Consider the following 18522-nt stretch of genomic DNA (forward strand, 5'->3'; position numbering starts at 1 on the left):
CACTCCCAGTACATTTTCATAAAAAAATAAACATCAATTATCAATTAAACTTAAAAGATATAAATGGGATAAACTGGAAAATAACAAAAAAAAAAGAATTAATAATAAGTTAATATATATTTTGAAAGTATAATTCGTAGATTTTAATTTATAATTTCAATTTTAAATATGAAAAATTATGATACTTAATTATTAATTGATTTTTATTACTTCACTAGTTGCTTTTATATATTAATAGATGAAAAAGTTTAGGGGTCAGTAATTTTATTGTATTTTGGCCAACATGTAACCAACAGAGAAAGGTGAGCCATTGAATGAAATCTCACACCAATCTCACACCATCAAATCATCATTGATGGTTAGTTGATGACTACCAATCATAAATATTGTTGACTCCCTAGCATTGCTCTTAATAAATTACAAGACCATTTTAGCGGAAGTTGACCATAAACTATAGTTTAAAAGCTTCAAATGGATATCCAAACTTGCAATTTTGAGTCCTATTAACAAGTGAATAGAATATTTGTACAATATGTATAATAGATTATCTGATTTTTGAGTTCATCAAAAATCGAACTCTTGACTTTTCGAATTTAAAGTTTTAATACAATGCCATAATATCACTCATTCCAAAAATTTACGCTAATAAAAAATGTAACACTAATGATTATATCTTTAATACTGAATCCAACATCCTTAAATCTCTATTGTACACATTATACAAATATTTCACTCCTTATACTCTCTCTTTAACCTTTCAAATGAAGATATTGATGACAGGGACTTCATTGTTGAGCTTATCCAATAACCAAATGCTTTTGCGTGAAATATCAAATTAAATATTCTACAAGTTATTTCACAATCACTAATTTTCAAAACCTTCCAAGGCATCGTCCCCTCATAAAATTATTGGACTGGTTCATACGTTTCACTTTCAGTAGTAATCATAGGTCACAATCTCACATATTAGAATCTCCTCTTGTTAGAGGAATTATGAAGTTGTTTGTGTCACGTTTCTCATGCTAGACAACGTCTAAAATATGTATGCTCTATTGCTCTCCAAATATTTTGATAATGAGAATTTAAAAATATCTTATGTTCTTGTCTGTTAATTTGAACTGAGGTATAACTCCTTTTAGTGTCGAGATATAACTCCTTCCTCTGTGTGTATGAAGTTTTTCTATTCTAAAGACACATATGTCGAGCTATACTTCAAGGAACACCGGAGGAGGTTGGGACCTGCAAAGAGACTCCAACGCTCAAGTTAGTAAGAGTATAAGATGAATATCAAATGACTTGGAATGAATAGTGTTGTGTACCTAAGATTGGAGGTGGACGTATTTATAGAATTATTGTGGTACGATTACTCTGATATTGTGGAGCTGTTATTTAGTGGGATAATTATGTGATAACTGCTCTAGTGAGTTTGTTTAGAGAGATTTGCGGAAAGATTCCTGTGCCATCTGGGTTGGCACGTAGTTATTTGATTGTATAGGATAAATTCGTTAGAAGAGCAAAACACGTACTCTTCACATATTCCTGCATGTGTGTATTTAGTTTTAACCAGATTGATTCCGATTTATAGTTTTAGTTTTACCTAAACCGAATTATAGCCAACGGACGGATCACCTTATAATAATTGTTTTTATTTTTTAATTTTGGCTCAGGCGTAATTACTAGAAGAGTTGGTGTGTTTAAAAGTGTGTTCAAATAATATATCAAAATTTAATTAATTAAAATAATAAAAAAATAATTATTTTAAAAAAAATTATTTATATACTAAAATTAATTATTATATATTTATATATAATATATATTATTTAATTTATTTCTAATATTTATTTTATATTAATAACTAATTTTAATATATACTTAAAGTACGGAGCAACAAATAAAGAAATTCTTAACGTCTACTTTCGAAAGTGGTTAAGCCTTATAAGGCTTACTCACATCCGAATCAAGTAACAAAAAAAAAGACGAATTATATCAAGGAGGACAAAAAAATTGACTTAATAAGTTGTTTTCTAACACCGCATATATAATATCCACTAACACCGCATATATAATATCCACCAGATAAAATATCAAAGCTAAAGAAACATTTCAAAGTTCAAACAAAAAATTGAGTAAATATATTATATGTTTTAATATCTTGCTACATTAATACAAAGAACTATTCATCCAATTAATTATTTATATAATATATATTAAAATATAAATATATATTAAAAATATATAAAATATTATATATGCATATATAAATATATAATAATTAATTTTTTGTATATTTATAATATTTTTGATTTAGTTAATTTGAGTGAGAATATTCAAATTTTTATTTAAAATATATACGAAATATATAAAGTTAGAAAATTTGAAATATATTAATCATATGTGTTAATTTATAAATAAATTCAATGAGAAGCCAATAAAATGCTTAGGTGTTATCTGAACTAATTAGTCATATATAATAGTAATTAGTTAGAAAGTGTTGATGTAGACAAATTTTATTAGTAAGTGATTAGCAAATTAATTTGTTAGAATACCAATTAGATAATTAATTGTGCAACTTAATTTAGAAGCTATTATATATAGCTGAAAATGTAATATTGGAGGCAATTTTTGCAATTAGAATGTGAAAGTGCAAGAATGATGAAGTTGTGACAGTTGTACATGCTCTCATTTGCATCAAGCTTCGTGAGGTTCTTCTCTTCCATTTTTCTTTGAACTCACTAATTTTAACATGGTGCAGTGAGCATGGAAGGAAAATCACAGTGAATGGTTGAGGAACTTCGAAAGAAGCTCATAGAACAAACTCTTGATTCTCTTCTTCTTGTGAATTCATTTTTCCTTCAAGATTCTTCGATTTTTCTTCTCCTTCTTTTTTCTCCTTCTCATTCTTCGTTCTTCTCATCTAAATTCTTGTCCTCTTCCTTCGAACTCAATTGATAGAGACTGATGAGATTTGTGTTGTCGTGCACTGATTCAGCATAAACAAATATTTCCGATCAGTGAGATCGAAGGAAGAAGCTCTTTGAATATGCATCAACCAGATTTATTGATTTGAATCTCAAATTAGGGTTTGCGATCAAGAAGCGATGGAACCTCGAACAAATTCGTCGTTCTCTTCAGTAGATATACAGGCATTAGCAGCATTGGCGAATCAAATCAATACGATGAATCAGTCAAACGCAAACAAAGCTTAGACAAATTCAGCTTTGGACCTAGTAAGCCCTTATTTTTTACATCCTGGGGAAAATCCAGGATCATCCATAGTTACAGTTACCTTAGTAGAAAATAATTTTAAAAAATGGAAAAGAGATATGTGGAGAGCGTTGAAATCCAAGAACAAGATAAAATTTGTTGATGGCTCAATCCAATGACCACCAGAGGATGATGTGTTGTTTGAAGCGTGGGACCGTTGTAATACACACATTGTTTCTTAGATTAATCATTCTTTAAGCCCTGAAATTGCTCAAAGTGTCATGTGGATAAACTCAGCTGAGGAATTGTGGAAAGAATTAAGGTACAGATACAGTAATGGTGATGTGTATAAGATAGCAGAATTGGAGGAAGAATTGTTTGCAGCTAAGTAAGGAGATATGCATCAGTGACTACCTACTACACTAAGCTCAAGTCGATTTGGGAGGAGTTGGAGAATTTGCGGCCAATTCCGAGCTGTTCAAGGTGCCCTGAGAAGTGCAATTGTGAATTAAGCATAATGAGAGATTACAAAGAAGAATCAGGGACAGTGAGGTTTCTAAGAGGTCTAAATGAGCAATTTTCAACTGCAAGGTCTCAAATTATGTTATCGACCTAAGGTGGATGCAGTTTTTACATCTCTTTTACAACAAGAGAGACAGCTAAATATGAATGAAGGAATGGAGGAGAAGACGCTGCTAATCAATTCCCAAAATGATGTTGGTAATGGAAGCACAACGAGAAGAGGTAGAGGCAGAGGGAGAAGAGGAGGCTATGGAAACAATGCAAAAGCTGGACGAGGATCAAAATAATGTACATACTGTGGCAAGAATGGCCATATGGCAGACACATGCTACAAAAAAGCATGGCTTTTTCCCTCATTTCAAGAACAATGGAGCCATGATCAACAATATGGTTGCTGAAAAGAACAATGATGAAGTAAGTAACCAATCTCAAAGGGAAGAATTTGGTAAATCTGAGCCATATTTCACCTTAAAACAAAGAGAGGCATTGCTAGCTCTCCTAAACCAACAGGATGCACACCCAACGCATAGCATAAACCAAATTATTACTACAACTCTTCCATCAAACCAAGATATCTCTTACATAATGTCAATTTCAGTTTTCAGCCCCAAATCCTGGATCATCGATTTAGGAGCAACTAATCATGTTTCATATATTAAAAATTCATTTCAAAAATTACATCCGATTCAACCTGTGTTAGTCAGCATGCCTGATGGCACAAACACATTAGTCAATACTACAGGCACAATTGTGTTATCTAATCAATTTTATTTGCTAAATGTCTTTTATATTCCAAGCTTTAAATTCAATTTGATATCAGTATCAAAACTAACAGTAAATTTAAAATACAAACTGATTTTTTTATGAAAATGAGTGTGAAATCCAGGACAAGACTACCAAGAGAACAATTGGTGTAGCTGAACAAAGGAGAAGATTCTATGTTTTTAAGGACCTAACACCTGTTCAAACTACATCACAAGCTACATTCACATCTTTAGCATCTACACTATCTACACAACACACATAAATAGAGCATTCTGCACTGTGCCATCTTAGATTAGGACATCTACCAAATGATAGGATTACTGTTATGAAAAGAGAATATAAAAACTTGAAATTTTCAATATGTAATAAGCCTTGTGATTCTTGCCATTATGCAAAGCAAAAGTGGTTGCAGTTTATATCAAGAATCTCTAAGAGCATGAATATCTTTGATATTGTACACATTGACATTTGGGGTTCTATCAATACTATTTCTATTTCGGGTTTTAGATATTTTTTTACTATTGTCCATGACAAAAGACGATTCAATTGGCTATACTTTATGAAATTGAAAAGTGAAGCTAGTGAATTAGTCAAGAATTTTGTCAAAATGATTGAAACTCAATTTGGAGTAATAATTAAAAAAATTGGAACTGACAATGGACATGAATTTAAATTGAATAAATTCTATGCATCCGAAAGCATCATACACCAAACCACTTATGTAGAAATTCTCCAAAAAAATGGCATTGTAAAAAGAAAATATTAATATATTTTAAAAGTTGCTAGAGCCATGATGTTTCATTCTAACATGCCAAAGAAATTTTAGAATTTTGCAATAAAGCATTCGGTTCATGTCATCAATAGAATTTCCAGTGTCTTATTGAAAAATCATTCTCCCTATGAAAATTTAAAAGGAAAACCACCTGACATATCTTACCTTAAGGTATTTGGATGTCTAGGATTTGCTTCAAGAAAATTAGCACATAAATCGAAATTAAAACAAAGGACAGTCAAATGTGTACATTTGGGTGTTAAAGAAGGTGTTAAGAGATATGTTTTATATGATATAACAAGTAGAAATATATTAATCTCAAAGGATGTATTCTTTTATGAAAATATATTTTCATTTTCATTGGAAAGTTCAAAAACAAATGACATTGTCACAAATTTTGCACCATTCACATTACACAATTTTGCATTTGATAATCTAGTCCCTGAATCTCATAGTAGCATTAATCCTCATACATCACTTTCACCTAATCTATTAGTTCCAATGCATCATCATGAGCTTGACATATCTGAATGTCTACCTGCATCCGTAAAGTCGAATAATTCACCATTCATTAGTGCTGATGCATCTGAGACACCTCAGGTTATTAAGAAATCTACAAAAGATAGAAAGCGTCCTGCATATTTAGCGGATTATTATTGCATGCCTACTGTGTCAGTGGATTCATACAACAATTGTTCCTCAAATTCAGGTCTTAACTCACATGATTCTCATCAGTTTTTTTTTTTGAAAATTTTGAAAACATGCTACATGAGCAAACAACAAATATTTTTTATCAGTCCACAATTATGTTTTTTGAGTCAACATCACCTTTTTTCCTTCTTCCCATTGATGCTTCTACTATTTTATCTACTACACACACTTCTCAACCTAAACACAAAGAGTCAAAATTCCATATTGAGGCTATTTGTGATCCTAGTTGGCAGGAGGCTATTAATTCTGAATTGACTGCTCTAAGAGAAAATAGAACTTGGACTCTTACCAAACTTCCTAATGGGAAGAAAACTGTGGAATGCAAATGGGTCTTTAGGCTAAAATTGAAGCCTGATAGTTCGGTTGATCGTCACAAGGCCAGGCTGGTTGCTCAGGGATTTATCTAAACTGTTGGGGTAGATTATTTCGAGACATATAGTCCTGTGATTAAGATGAACACATTCCAAATTCTCATGTCTATTGCTGCAATGAGGGGCTGGTTCGTCCATCAATTGGACGTCATCACAGCTTTTTTGCATGGTGACTTAGATGAGGAAGTATATATGTGCCCACCACAAGGACTCGCTCTGTCCTCACTAGACTTGGTTTGCAAATTAGATCGTTTCCTTTATGGCTTGAAACAAGCCAGCAGACAATGGAACACCAAATTGTGCACCACTCTGCTTAGTGCTGGATATTCTCAATCAAGACATGATTATAGTCTTTTCACCAAGTCATCTAATGGCAGATTCACCGCTATTTTAGTTTATATAAATGATTTAATATTGATCTGATTGGAGATGATTTGAATGAAATTACCTTCTTCAAACAGCACCTGCATGACCTCTTCAAAATCAAGGACATTGAGGAGTTATAATATTTTTTTGGGTTAGAGGTAGCTCACAGCAAGAGGGGGATTGCAATTTGTCAAAGGAAGTATTGCATCGACCTCCTCAAAGATTACGGGTTAATGGAAGGCAAGGAAGTGTCAACTACAATGGATTATACCATCAAACTGACAAAGAGTACCGTAACTCCTCTAAGCTCAATAGCAGAGTATAGAAGACTAGTTGAAAGATTGTTATATCTAACCAATACAAGACCAGATATAGGGTATGCAGTTGAAAGATTAAGCCAATTTTTGGACTGTGCTACTGACAAGTACTTTGAAGCAGCCATAAGGGTACTCAAATATCTCAAGAATGAGCCAGCATTAGGATTGATGTTCTCATCTCAAATAGATTTAGAGCCTACTGATTTTTCGGACAGCGACTGGGGTACATGCTCAGACACTAGAAGATCTATATCGGACTATTGTTTCTTCATAGGAACATTTATTGTATCATGGAAAAGTAAGAAGCAAAATACAGTGGCAGTGTCATCGTGTGAAGCAGAATACAGGGCCCTTGCCATGGCTACTAAAGAAGTACAGTAGATTACTTACATTCTAGAAGACTTGCAAGTGAAGCTGGACAAACTGATTGCAGTGTACTGTGACAGCCAATCAGCACTGCACATTGTGGCCAATCTGATGTTTCATGAGAGAACTAAGCACATAGATATGGATTATCATGTAGTGAGGGATAAATGGAAAGAACAAGTAATCAAGTTACTGCCAATCACCGCAACTAATCAAACAGCTGATGTGCTAACTAAGGCAATGGCTCCCCTAATGTTTCAGAAATGTTACAGCAAACTCAAAATGGTGAATGCCTTACCTGAACTAATTAGTCATGTATAATAGTAATTAGTTAGGAAGTGCTAATTTGGACAAATTCTATTAGTAAGTGATCAGCAAATTAATTTATTAGAATACCAATTAAATAATTAGTTGTGCAACTTAGTTTAGAAGCTATTATATATAGATGAAAATGTAATATTGGAAGTAATTTTTGTAATCAGAATGTGAAAGTGCAAGAGTGATGGAGTTGTGACAGTTGTACATACTTTTCTCTATATCAAGTTTCGTGAGGTTTTTCCCTTCCATTGAACTCACCAATTTTAACATTAAAAGAGTAGAAGAGAACTACTGTTTAAAATAGAATTACATGTTGCGTACATATAAAAAATTATTTATTAAATAAATTATTAGTATAAAATATATGTTAAAATATTAAATAAATAAATAATATATATTTATATATTAAAAACTATTTATTAAATAAATTATTAGTATAAAATATATATTAAAATATAAAATATATTAAAAAAATTAAATAATATATATTATATACAAGTAATAATAACTAATTTAGTTATTGATTTTTAATATATACATAATATTTTTGTTAAAAAATAAGAAAATAAAAAAAAGGAAGAAAAGAAGAAATGAAAGCCAAAAATGGTGAAACAGCAACAAATGGGATGGTGTACACCATTTATTTGGTTAGCTACTTAGGTGTACCCGTGTATGGCAGCCAAACACTTAATTATTAACACGTTAGATTGTTAACCTTTTTTGTTTAGAAAATATTTATTTTCCTCCAAGGACACTTTATTATTAATATAAGTTTTTTTTAAATGCATTCTAAAATATATTACAAATTTTAATTATTTAACTTCTTTTATAAAAGTTTCTCTCTTAAACATTTTAATAAATGCCTTATGTTTTTAGTTTTTAGAATATGCTTGTTCACAAGGCTTTTGATTTAAACTTAAAAAGTTTGAATATTTTATCTTTAATATTCTCTCAAAATAATCTCAAAAGAGCAGTCACAAAAAAACACCACAAGTCACCCAAAAAAAAAAATCTCAAAAGAGCCTTCGCTATTTTCTTTTATAACTATGCGATTATTTTTTTAAATAATTTTCAAAAAATATTTAATTATTTGAATCAAATGAAAGCCAAGGTACAATAGAATACTATTTTTTAAATATATATTTAATATATTTTTTTTACTTTTTTAATTTTTTTTTAAATTTATTTGTTGTTAACATTTTTGGAATTATTTTTATGAGGTACGTAAACTTTCGCTTATCATTTTAGTAGGTTATTCTTAATTTTAAGTTTTTAACTATCACTTTTATATATATATATATATATATATATATATATATATATATATATATATATATATATAGTTTATGGTTTAAAATATATATTATATTATAATTATTATAAAAAAAAAAAGATTTCATTTCTTACCTTTGTACACATTAGCATTAGTACTAAATTGTCTCGTATCATGCACACTTATTTATATCAACATTTCATAAACTCTTCCATATTACTAAACTAACATGATTCTTAACCACGTTGGCGCCGGATTTCGTTACCTCGACCCGGGTCGACCCGATCCTAATGACGGGATCCGAGTCTTTCTTCCGCATTTCTACCGCCGAAGAGTATCTCTGCCGTGTCCGGCAGCGTTCCACGGCGTACATTTGGAGAGCAAATGCGAGAAGCGAAGGTCGATATGCACCGCCGACGAGCTCCACCGCGTCCCTGTTTCCAACTCCGGTTGGAATCTCGCTCTGTGGCGCTACCTTCCTTCACCAAAGGTGCTTCTTTCTTTCATTCTCTTCGTCAAGTCTCCAACTTCAAGTATTTTACTGATACCCTTTTTCCAGTTCAATGATTCGCCATCTGGGTTTCTTTGAATTCCTTCGTTTGTATCGAAAACGCAACAAAAAAATTACTAAAAAAAAAACTCCATTTTTAGTAAGTTTGAACGTTAGTTTCTCCAAGTTCCAAGGTAGTTTTGTTATAGAATGTTTAAATTTTAGTTTGCATTATGCGAGCTAAATTTTAATTTGATAAGATCACGTTCTGCCTGCTTGAATTTTAGTTCAAATCAGAGTTATAGTTTCAGTAGAAGTTGCAAGAAAAAAAAAGTTAAATTTTCAGTTAGTCACACCTAACCTGTTTTGCATGTGTTTAGATAAAGGTATGAGCTGTTAAACACTTAAACTTGTTGCTTTTTTTTTTTTTTTTTGGCAGGCACCGATGAGGAATCACCCGCTTCTGTTGTTGTCAGGGGTTGCAACCAATGCTATTGGCTATGATCTCTCACCTGATGTGAGTTTGTATGTTCCATTCAAAAGCATTTATAATTGATAACATTACTTTCATGGTTTCAGTTCATAAGATTTTTAGTGCAAGTTGTTCCTTGGAAGGGAAGTCATAAATTTTGTTACTTATGACAATAGTTTACTATTGGATCAGTGTTTTCCCGTAAAGAAGTGTGTACTATGAAAATTAGCCACGAAATATCATGTCGCCGACAAAATTACTCATGGATTTTTATTTTTCCATGGATAATTTTGTTAGTGACATATCTTTCGTAGGTAATTTTGGTTCACTATATAAAGAAGGTCTGCTAAGAGCATTTTGTGTTGTGTTTAGTCTTCATTTGCGCGATACATGTCGGCACAAGGATTCGATACATGGACTCTTGAGGTTAGAGGTGCTGGGTTGAGCACACATGGAGATAACTTGGAAGAAGATCCTGCAATTAGTGGCGGTAAAAACAGTGCTTCTTCTTCAAGAACATTGGGATTTAGTAACCTGGGTGCCTCTCTTGATACAGAAGGTACCCAATTGGAAAGGGGAGAGCCAGAGGTTGTAGCTAAATTTGAAGAATTACAGCAAACAACTAACTTGATGGATATTTTTCCAAGAATATTTGACAGACTTCAAGATATTCTTGAAGGCCAACAACTTTTAAACTATCGAGAGCGTTTTACTGCCAATCTAGAAGAATTTCAGAAGCAAGTTAAACTCGTTGCCAAGCACGAATGGGACTTCGACCATTATCTAGAAGAGGATGTACCTGCTGCGGTGAGGTGACGTTCCTTTGTAATACATTATTTCTAATTTGGCAATAGCTTAACATTATCTCTTATCTCCTTTCCAGTTCTTTGGTGAAATCTTGATATTTGTTCCATTAGTTGTGTTGTGTATAACAACTTTAGGCTATCTTATTTAACATATTTTCTCAATCATCAGTTTCATACTTCCTTAATTTATTAGATGGAGTACATAAAGGCTCAATGCCAACCAAGAGATGGAAAATTACTGGCAATCGGTCACTCGATGGGGGGCATTTTGTTGTATGCAATGCTATCACGTAGTGGTAAGTCCCACTTGTTTGTTGTCATATTTCTTTTGCTACTTCAGTAACTTTGAATTCATTACTTCATTGACAGATTGATCAAAACTTGTATTCAATTGCATTTTGGGGAAGTCTTATTTATTCTTGTGTGTTAATGGAGCACCTAAACTATAAAATAACATTTCAGAATAAAATATGGTAGGATCCACATTTTAATATGAAAATGCCATTTTATGATTGTGTTAAGTACCCAAGTGGAGAAAACAAGAAGAGTGAGAGAAAAGAGGCAGTTAGGTTAATTAGAGAAGAGAGTAGAAAACAGCTCCGTTGCCTTTTATTTATAGCAGAGGCAGAAGAATGAAAGAAAAGAGGATTGAAAATGAAAATAGAATGGGACTAGCTGATATAAAAAATAGGACATCTATAATAGTTAGTGGGGAGGGTGTGAGAGAGGGATAAATTCTGTTTTAGGAGAGACGATTGAGATTTGAGAATTTGTTTAAGAGGGATGAAGGGAATCAATAGGAAAACAGAAAAGATTTGTGCTGGGCAGAACCTTAGGAGAGTGGTATCCTCTCTAATGCTACCTTGTTCTGTACCTTTCAGCATTTTGTTTATCAATTAATACATCAGAGACTGGGAGGTAATCACCTTAATATCTTCCTGCTCCTCTGATTGTTATACACTCTCTCTTCTACTGTGTCTTCTATGATTCCATTCTTACACTTCTTTTTCTTACTCTGTTGCTACTGCCTAGTCTTACAATTGGTATCAAAGAATAGGTTGTTGGCGGCATGGAAAGAGCTACCTATAGGCTGAATTAAGATAAATACCGAATATTGATAGCCCATAGCCGAGTGAAGCCGCTGTGGACATCGACTCTCTAGGGCTGGTGTACTGTTAGGGACTTGGGTATTATGGGGTGCCAAAAGTCCTATGTTGAGTATTATGAAATGCTTGATGTTGTATTTAAAGAGAGTGATTTTTTCCCTTTAATAACTAAAATTGAACTTGAGCATCTATTTTTATGCTCATCCCTTTTATAAACAGATGTGTAGCTCATTAATTTCATGAATCTCTAATCTTTTATTTATTTATTTATTTATTTTTGCTGTAAACAACTATGTAGAGGAGAGTTGATGATGTAAAAAATATATCCTGGCATGATGTTTATCCTCCTCTTTTATCCTCTGAGGAATTTGCTGGGCACTAATCTGTTTATCGTGTTAAACAACATTTCTTCTTATTTGCTACATAAATTGTATGTCAGGTTTTGATGGACAGGATCCTAGGTTGGTATCGGTTGTTACTTTGGCATCCTCGCTCGACTATACACCTTCAAGATCATCTCTCAAGTTTCTTTTACCGCTGGCAAGTGATCAATTAGACTGGTTGTGTTGACAACACATTTTTAGTTTTTTGTCTTTTATTTTATTTTTACCATTTTCTTGTTTTCAAGTTAAGTGTGATGTCTACGAATCGAAAACTGAAGAAACTGTTTCGTTGTTCACAGGTAGAGCCTGCTCAGGCTTTAAATGTTCCTGTTATCCCAGTTGGACCATTGATGGCTACTGCTTATCCATTTGCAAAGTTTCCACCATATATGTTATCTTGGCTAAAGTCTCAGATTTCAGCTCAGGACATGATGAATCAAAAGCTGTTTGACAGGCTTGTTTTAAACAACTTCTGTAAGTTCCACTTTCATTTTTTCCCCCTCTAACGTTGTTTTTCAACTTTGTTACATGTCTTTCAGCATAATATATATGCATAGTTTTACGAAAGAATTTCATATGCAACTCTGCATAGTATGGCATCCAGGACTTGGATCGAGAAGTCAATTATTGCATATTATATCTAACATGAATAACAGACTTGACACACACCCAAATTTTTCATGGAATCTAGATGCTTTTTATTGATTTGTTCCATTTGTTCAATCCTAACTTACCATATATTGCAGTCTCATAAGTTCTTGTCATTTGGTCCATACATTGAAAAGCAGTAAAGCACCAGTTTCTCAGCTTAGATTATATAAATGTTATGCCTTGCATGCTTCGGTTCGTGTTTGTCAACTCCTTAAATACCATTATTAATTCATGCACTTGCAAAACTTTTCTCTTCTCAACATTGTATGGTTTCAAAATTGACAACCTGAAAATGTTTGACAGGTACCGTGCCTTCTAAGCTTCTCTTGCAATTAACCACTGCCTTCCAGAAAGGCGGTTTACGCGATCGCAATGGAACTTTCTATTACAAGGACCACCTCGGCAAAAGCAAGATTCCTGTTTTAGCAGTTGCTGGTGACCAAGACCTAATTTGCCCTCCTGAAGCTGTATATGGTATTAGATTGAACTATCCAATCCATTAAAGCTTAACTCTGAAGCCAAAACAAATTTCATTTATAGTATATTCATAAGTATAATCATACATGCAGATACCGCGAAGCTCTTTCCAAAGGATTTGGTTACATACAAAGTCTTTGGGGAGGCTGGAGGACCACACTATGGCCACTACGACTTAGTCGGTAGCCATTTGGTACGGTAGTTTCAAATATTTTCTGCTTATATATATATATATGTGTGTGTGTGTGTGTGTGTTGTGTATTTTAATTGCCTCATTTAGTAACTGTTTTAGGACACAAAATACAGAAACTTTGAGATAATAGAGACAGAAAAAATATGTTCCCCGGTCCTCATATTTTGGATGGACAAATGAATCAGAAAATTTGTTGAGAGACAGACATTTTGCACAAATAAGTGTCTTTGTGATATGTATTAGCAAAACCTTATACATAGAATAACAATTTGAGATTTTATTCAATATAGGGTTTTACCTAACTTTATCATTGCCTACCTTCCAATTGCAGGTATATCCATGTATAACTGAATTTCTCATTCAACATGACATGCCTTAGTACATTGCACTTTCCAAATGGTAATACCTATACCTCATTCTTTTGTACATCAAGAATACTGAGTAGATGAAGCTATAGAGAACACCCTTTTCAAGGTCCTGCCAATGCATATGCATGACTTGTGCTACCGCATAAGTTACTATGTGTAGTCAAAGGATAGGTACACGTCAAGTTATAGATGTCTGCAAAAGTCTGGACAGAATTCTGGGATTATTGTATATATATATATATATATATATATATATATATATATATATATATATATATATATATATTATCTTTGCTTTTATGGTCTTTATGATATATAAGACATATTCATGATATAAAAAGAAAATTTACATTTATTTATTATATTAATACCAAAAAAGAGAGAATAAATCTTTAAATTAGTTCTATGGAATATTTTCAATGGTCACATTGATGATTGTTAGTCTCATGATCCCGGCAATTACAGAACTATAAGGGTACTTTTGGTTGGAAGATAAATGCAGAGTGAAATTCTCTTACCAGGTTAATTGTCGGTTCAGTGCTAATAACTATTTTAGTATGTATGTCAGTCTATATACAGAAACCGAATCGGCCAAACCACGGTTTGCAGGTTTTTTGGTCGAATTGGCCGATCCGGTCCTATTCTGATAACACTGTTTGCATATATAGAGTAGTGTTTAAAGAAAAATATTTGGTAGTTCTCTCTGTATCAATTTTAATAGGAAAGTAGAAATTCACATGATATGAAAAAAGTATTATCCAATCATGTGACTATAAGAAAAATGACACATATTTTTCAACTCTTCAGAGAGAAAGTCATAAGTCTTAAAATATGCAAAGAAGATTGGAAAGCAAAAGAATGAATATTCTAGTTGCTTATAATAATGCATATAAAAAACTATACACGAAATTAAGATGAAAAAAAAAAAAAAAGAATTCAGAATTGTGCCACTCAGTGTCGAACTACAACTTCTTGCTTACAAACTGGACAGAAGTTCTTATGGACAAGCCATTGTTTTATACACTGAAAGTGATACTTGTGTTCACAAGTTAGCCTCCCAATTTCATCATCAGCTTCGTACTCCTCCTGAACATATAACAAACACACATGAACATGATACTAAATAATTTAACAAGACGATTGTATTAAAAGGCTAAAATTCAATTCATATACTCTTTGTTTTGTTAATGTCCAATCATGAATTTAGGATGAGGACATATTTGGAAAACGGTTGCTGAAAATATTGTGTCTATATCCCAAAATTAGTGTTCCACCTCTTAATGCATGGGTCTTTCTGTGCCTAGGAAAGGCAATGCGTCTCCATGGGGCATCTATGCCCCCGCCCCCACCCCATCTCTGTTTAGTAAAATGTCTTCTGTCCCTGTCTCCGTCCCATTTTCGCCACAGATTTCCGTTTATTTCTCTCCGTGGGAGAAGTGTATACCCGCAGATAATTAGATATTAATTTTAATTTTTTTTAAATTAATACAACCATAATAAAATTCTATATAAACCAACCAAATATATCAAATCAAATATAATTCAAATACAAATTTAACATAATAACATAGACATAAAATTTTTAACATATAAATTAAAATAAAATAAATTAAAGATACTCACATAATTTATATATATATATATAAAGACATTTAAGTAAATCTTTTTTTGCGGGATTTCGTGGGTCCTGTGGGGTGGGTATCTCTATCCCCACTCTCATCCCCATTTATTCGGGGTCCGTCCTCGTGGGGGATTTTGTGATCCCCCTTAGTCATTCCGTCGCGGGTGCGAGTACATTGAAAATTTGTGCCTATCCTTTCGTATCCATTAAAAATTTGTGGCTCACCAAACCAAAATGGTGGACGCTACTGCATCAATGACTCAATGTCTCTCGTGGACATGAACAACAACCAAATGCTACCATAGGTTGCGTTTGGTTAGTATCTTTGTGCACAATATATATGGAATTGGGTAGGACACATATTTTGTTCGCAACAAGAGAAAAAACATAGACATAAATGTTCTACTTTTAGTGTCTCTATCTCAGTGCTTTGTGTCATCTTGTCTATTATTCCAAACACAATTATTAAAACAAATATGAAATTTTAATTAAAAAAAAAACCTTACCTGACAAATGCTGCACTTTTTGTCTATTTGATGCTTTGAATGATTATTTGAAATTACATGCTTAATCTTCCTTATGTTGTGTCCCATCTCATCTTCTTTAAGTCCAGTGTTCACATGGCCAATTCTCTCACCCAACTCAAGCAATTGCTGCCAAACAAAGGCACAATCTTAAACAAGCATAATATGCTTTTCCAGATAGTGTATGTAATAAAAGAATTAAACAATGATAGACAAACCAGAAATCTAGACAATCATTAGACGCAACTCCAGATAGTATAATAAAAGAGTAAAATATCAATTAGATCCTGAGGATTTCGACCTCACACAAATTAGTCATTGAAGGAAAAAAAGTACCAATTCTTCTACGATAGCAAACGGTAGACATGTATGTCTTTCCGTCAATGTATAATACAAAACGAAATAGAATTGTTCATGTATTTCGTTATCTACAGTGGTGCGTGTCTTGTTGTTGTCACATGAGCATGTCCATGTGTATTATTTTTTAAATTAACCTTTATTAGTTACTTTCTATTTGTTACGAATCCTATCCAAACAGGTGAAATTTTACTCCAAAAGGTGTTATTTACATAACGAACTTTCATAAATACACATTAGAGTTGTTAACGATACATATAAGCACCACTATTAAATTTTACATGATGAATTGACAGAAGGACATCACGTGTCCCTTGATTGCTATCATAGAAGGCTAGATTGGTACTTTTTTTCTTCGGGAACTAACTAATCCAAAGTCGAAATCTTCAGGAATCTAATTGGCACTTTACTCGTAATAAAAAAAATACTCAAGTCAGGATATAAAATAATTGTTACAACCTAAAGAATAATAGAGAGAGCTTAAATATAGAAAGAACCCACCTCATATGACATGTTATCAACATCAAGTCTCCAGTCTCTAAATTGGTCATATGAATTTAATCTTCCACCCATTAATAGTCTTCCTTGAAGTATCATTATCTTTCAAAGTGTCATAATAAAAATAAATGGTCTTAGCACATACAAGTCATGATATGATAAATTGATAATAGAGTTATTCAATTTTTCATGCCAATTTCAAAGAACCAAATAGTTATGGTAACAAACAAATGGACAAGATTTTGTTCTCATCTCTAATTCAGAAAGGATTTAATGATTTGATCATTTATGTGTTTAAGTTAAAAGAAGCCTCACTTGAATAAAATGAGGCATGTTAATTCTGAATCCAATTAAGATTAATTATGATACATGCTTTACAGTTATGATCAACCAATTTTCACAAGAAAGAGTATGTGCCAACCTCAGCAAGACCATCAGAGGAGGAGGGATGGGGAACGTGGCGATAGTATCTACCGGCAGCGAAAGACTCCGATCCAGGGCGTGCCACGAATATGCCTTGATCATCATCCATGAAAGAGAAGCCTGTGTTCATGGTGCGTCTTCGGAAATAAGGCGGAGGACGCTGCCAAATAGCAATAGCAGATTTGGAACATGTAATGCACACAATGCAATAAACCAGAACAAGTCTAAAAGCAAGTGATTCAGATTCAATTCAGTGACTGGATACTTTATACAAGTCTTTGATCAATTAAGCAATCAAGAACTGTCATTGAGTTGAGGAAGAGAAGAGGCTTCAATTCATAACAATTATATGAAAATGAAAATGCAGTGTCTGAACAGAAAACAACATAAATGAATCAATAAAATAAATAAAAAAGAAAACAGTAAGAATTGAAGTAGAAGAATGATGATGGAGAGAGAAGAATACCTCTTCCCTATGTGTTGTTCTCTCAACAGCATCAAGGTTCCTTCTTGAAGAAGCATTCTTCCTTGCCACCACACAATCCACAGAAGCAGAAGCATGATCTGATGCGAATCCAATTCCAGGGCCACACCATACATCCTGAAAAGAAGAAGAAGAAGAAGCATGTTTATGGTGACATGTTATGCTGCTTTTTTCCGTGTTCCTCCTTCTGCACTTGTTTATCTTCCTAGTGTTCTTCCAATCAGCAGAGGATCGAATCACAGAAGGAACTGAGACTTGTTGTGATGATGCAGAAGCAGCAGTGCAACCAAGTCCCCTGAATGCACTCTTGTTCTTGTTTGTGGCGGTTTCATTGGAGAAAGAGGAGAGGATGAGAGAGGATATGGTGGATTTGCAGCTTGTGGTTTGGGTCATGGAAGGGACTTGCTGCTGCCTCAACTTGTTTCTCTCTCTTCTCCATTTCATATCTTGTTCTGTTACAACAGCCATCGGAGAAAGAGAGAGGTTGTGATGTTTCTGCAACTGAGAGGGAATAGAACTTGCTTGCCTTCTAAAATTCTATTATTGGATCCAACTCCCATATTTTATTCTTGTAATATTAAAGTTACTATTCTTATATGGATTTTAATAATTATGTATTACTATTGTATCAAATTTTATATAGGTGTACATATAAAATATATATTGAAAATAAATTTAATAATA

The 18522-nt window shown here is 32.9% G+C and overlaps 3 protein-coding genes across 5 annotated transcripts; 2 read left to right on the plus strand and 1 right to left on the minus strand.

Annotated features, from left to right (window-relative positions):
* The first annotated feature begins 6944 nt into the window (after positions 1-6944).
* LOC130949019 (uncharacterized mitochondrial protein AtMg00240-like) lies at positions 6945-7409 on the plus strand. Its single transcript, XM_057877858.1, has one exon. The coding sequence runs from the start codon at positions 6945-6947 to the stop codon at positions 7407-7409; it is 465 nt and encodes a 154-aa protein (XP_057733841.1).
* Positions 7410-9192: 1783 nt separating this feature from the next.
* LOC130948751 (uncharacterized) lies at positions 9193-17547 on the plus strand. 3 transcript variants are annotated; one of them, XR_009073196.1, is made up of 10 exons: positions 9193-9475; positions 9915-9992; positions 10320-10754; positions 10947-11049; positions 12299-12403; positions 12546-12716; positions 13197-13367; positions 13463-13563; positions 13895-14102; positions 17312-17533. XR_009073196.1 is itself a non-coding variant. In XM_057877610.1 (10 exons), the coding sequence occupies exons 1-9, from the start codon at positions 9215-9217 to the stop codon at positions 13940-13942; spliced, it is 1473 nt and encodes a 490-aa protein (XP_057733593.1). In that variant the 5' UTR covers positions 9193-9214; the 3' UTR covers positions 13943-13962; positions 17312-17547. The 3 variants fall into 3 exon arrangements, 2 of the variants coding, with proteins under 2 accessions (XP_057733593.1, XP_057733592.1); XM_057877610.1 differs by having other exon boundaries at positions 13895-13962; positions 17312-17547; XM_057877609.1 differs by lacking the exon at positions 17312-17533 and having other exon boundaries at positions 13895-14769.
* On the minus strand, positions 14763-18306 carry LOC130948753 (uncharacterized). Its single transcript, XM_057877611.1, has 5 exons — positions 17821-18306; positions 17353-17514; positions 16935-17033; positions 16059-16205; positions 14763-15017 (listed from the first exon to the last, which is right to left on the minus strand). The coding sequence occupies exons 1-5, from the start codon at positions 18304-18306 to the stop codon at positions 14883-14885; spliced, it is 1029 nt and encodes a 342-aa protein (XP_057733594.1). The 3' UTR covers positions 14763-14882.
* Positions 18307-18522: the final 216 nt, after the last annotated feature.

Source organism: Arachis stenosperma, chromosome 9 (genome assembly GCF_014773155.1).
Source record: "Arachis stenosperma cultivar V10309 chromosome 9, arast.V10309.gnm1.PFL2, whole genome shotgun sequence".
Classification (NCBI taxonomy): Eukaryota; Viridiplantae; Streptophyta; class Magnoliopsida; order Fabales; family Fabaceae; genus Arachis; species Arachis stenosperma.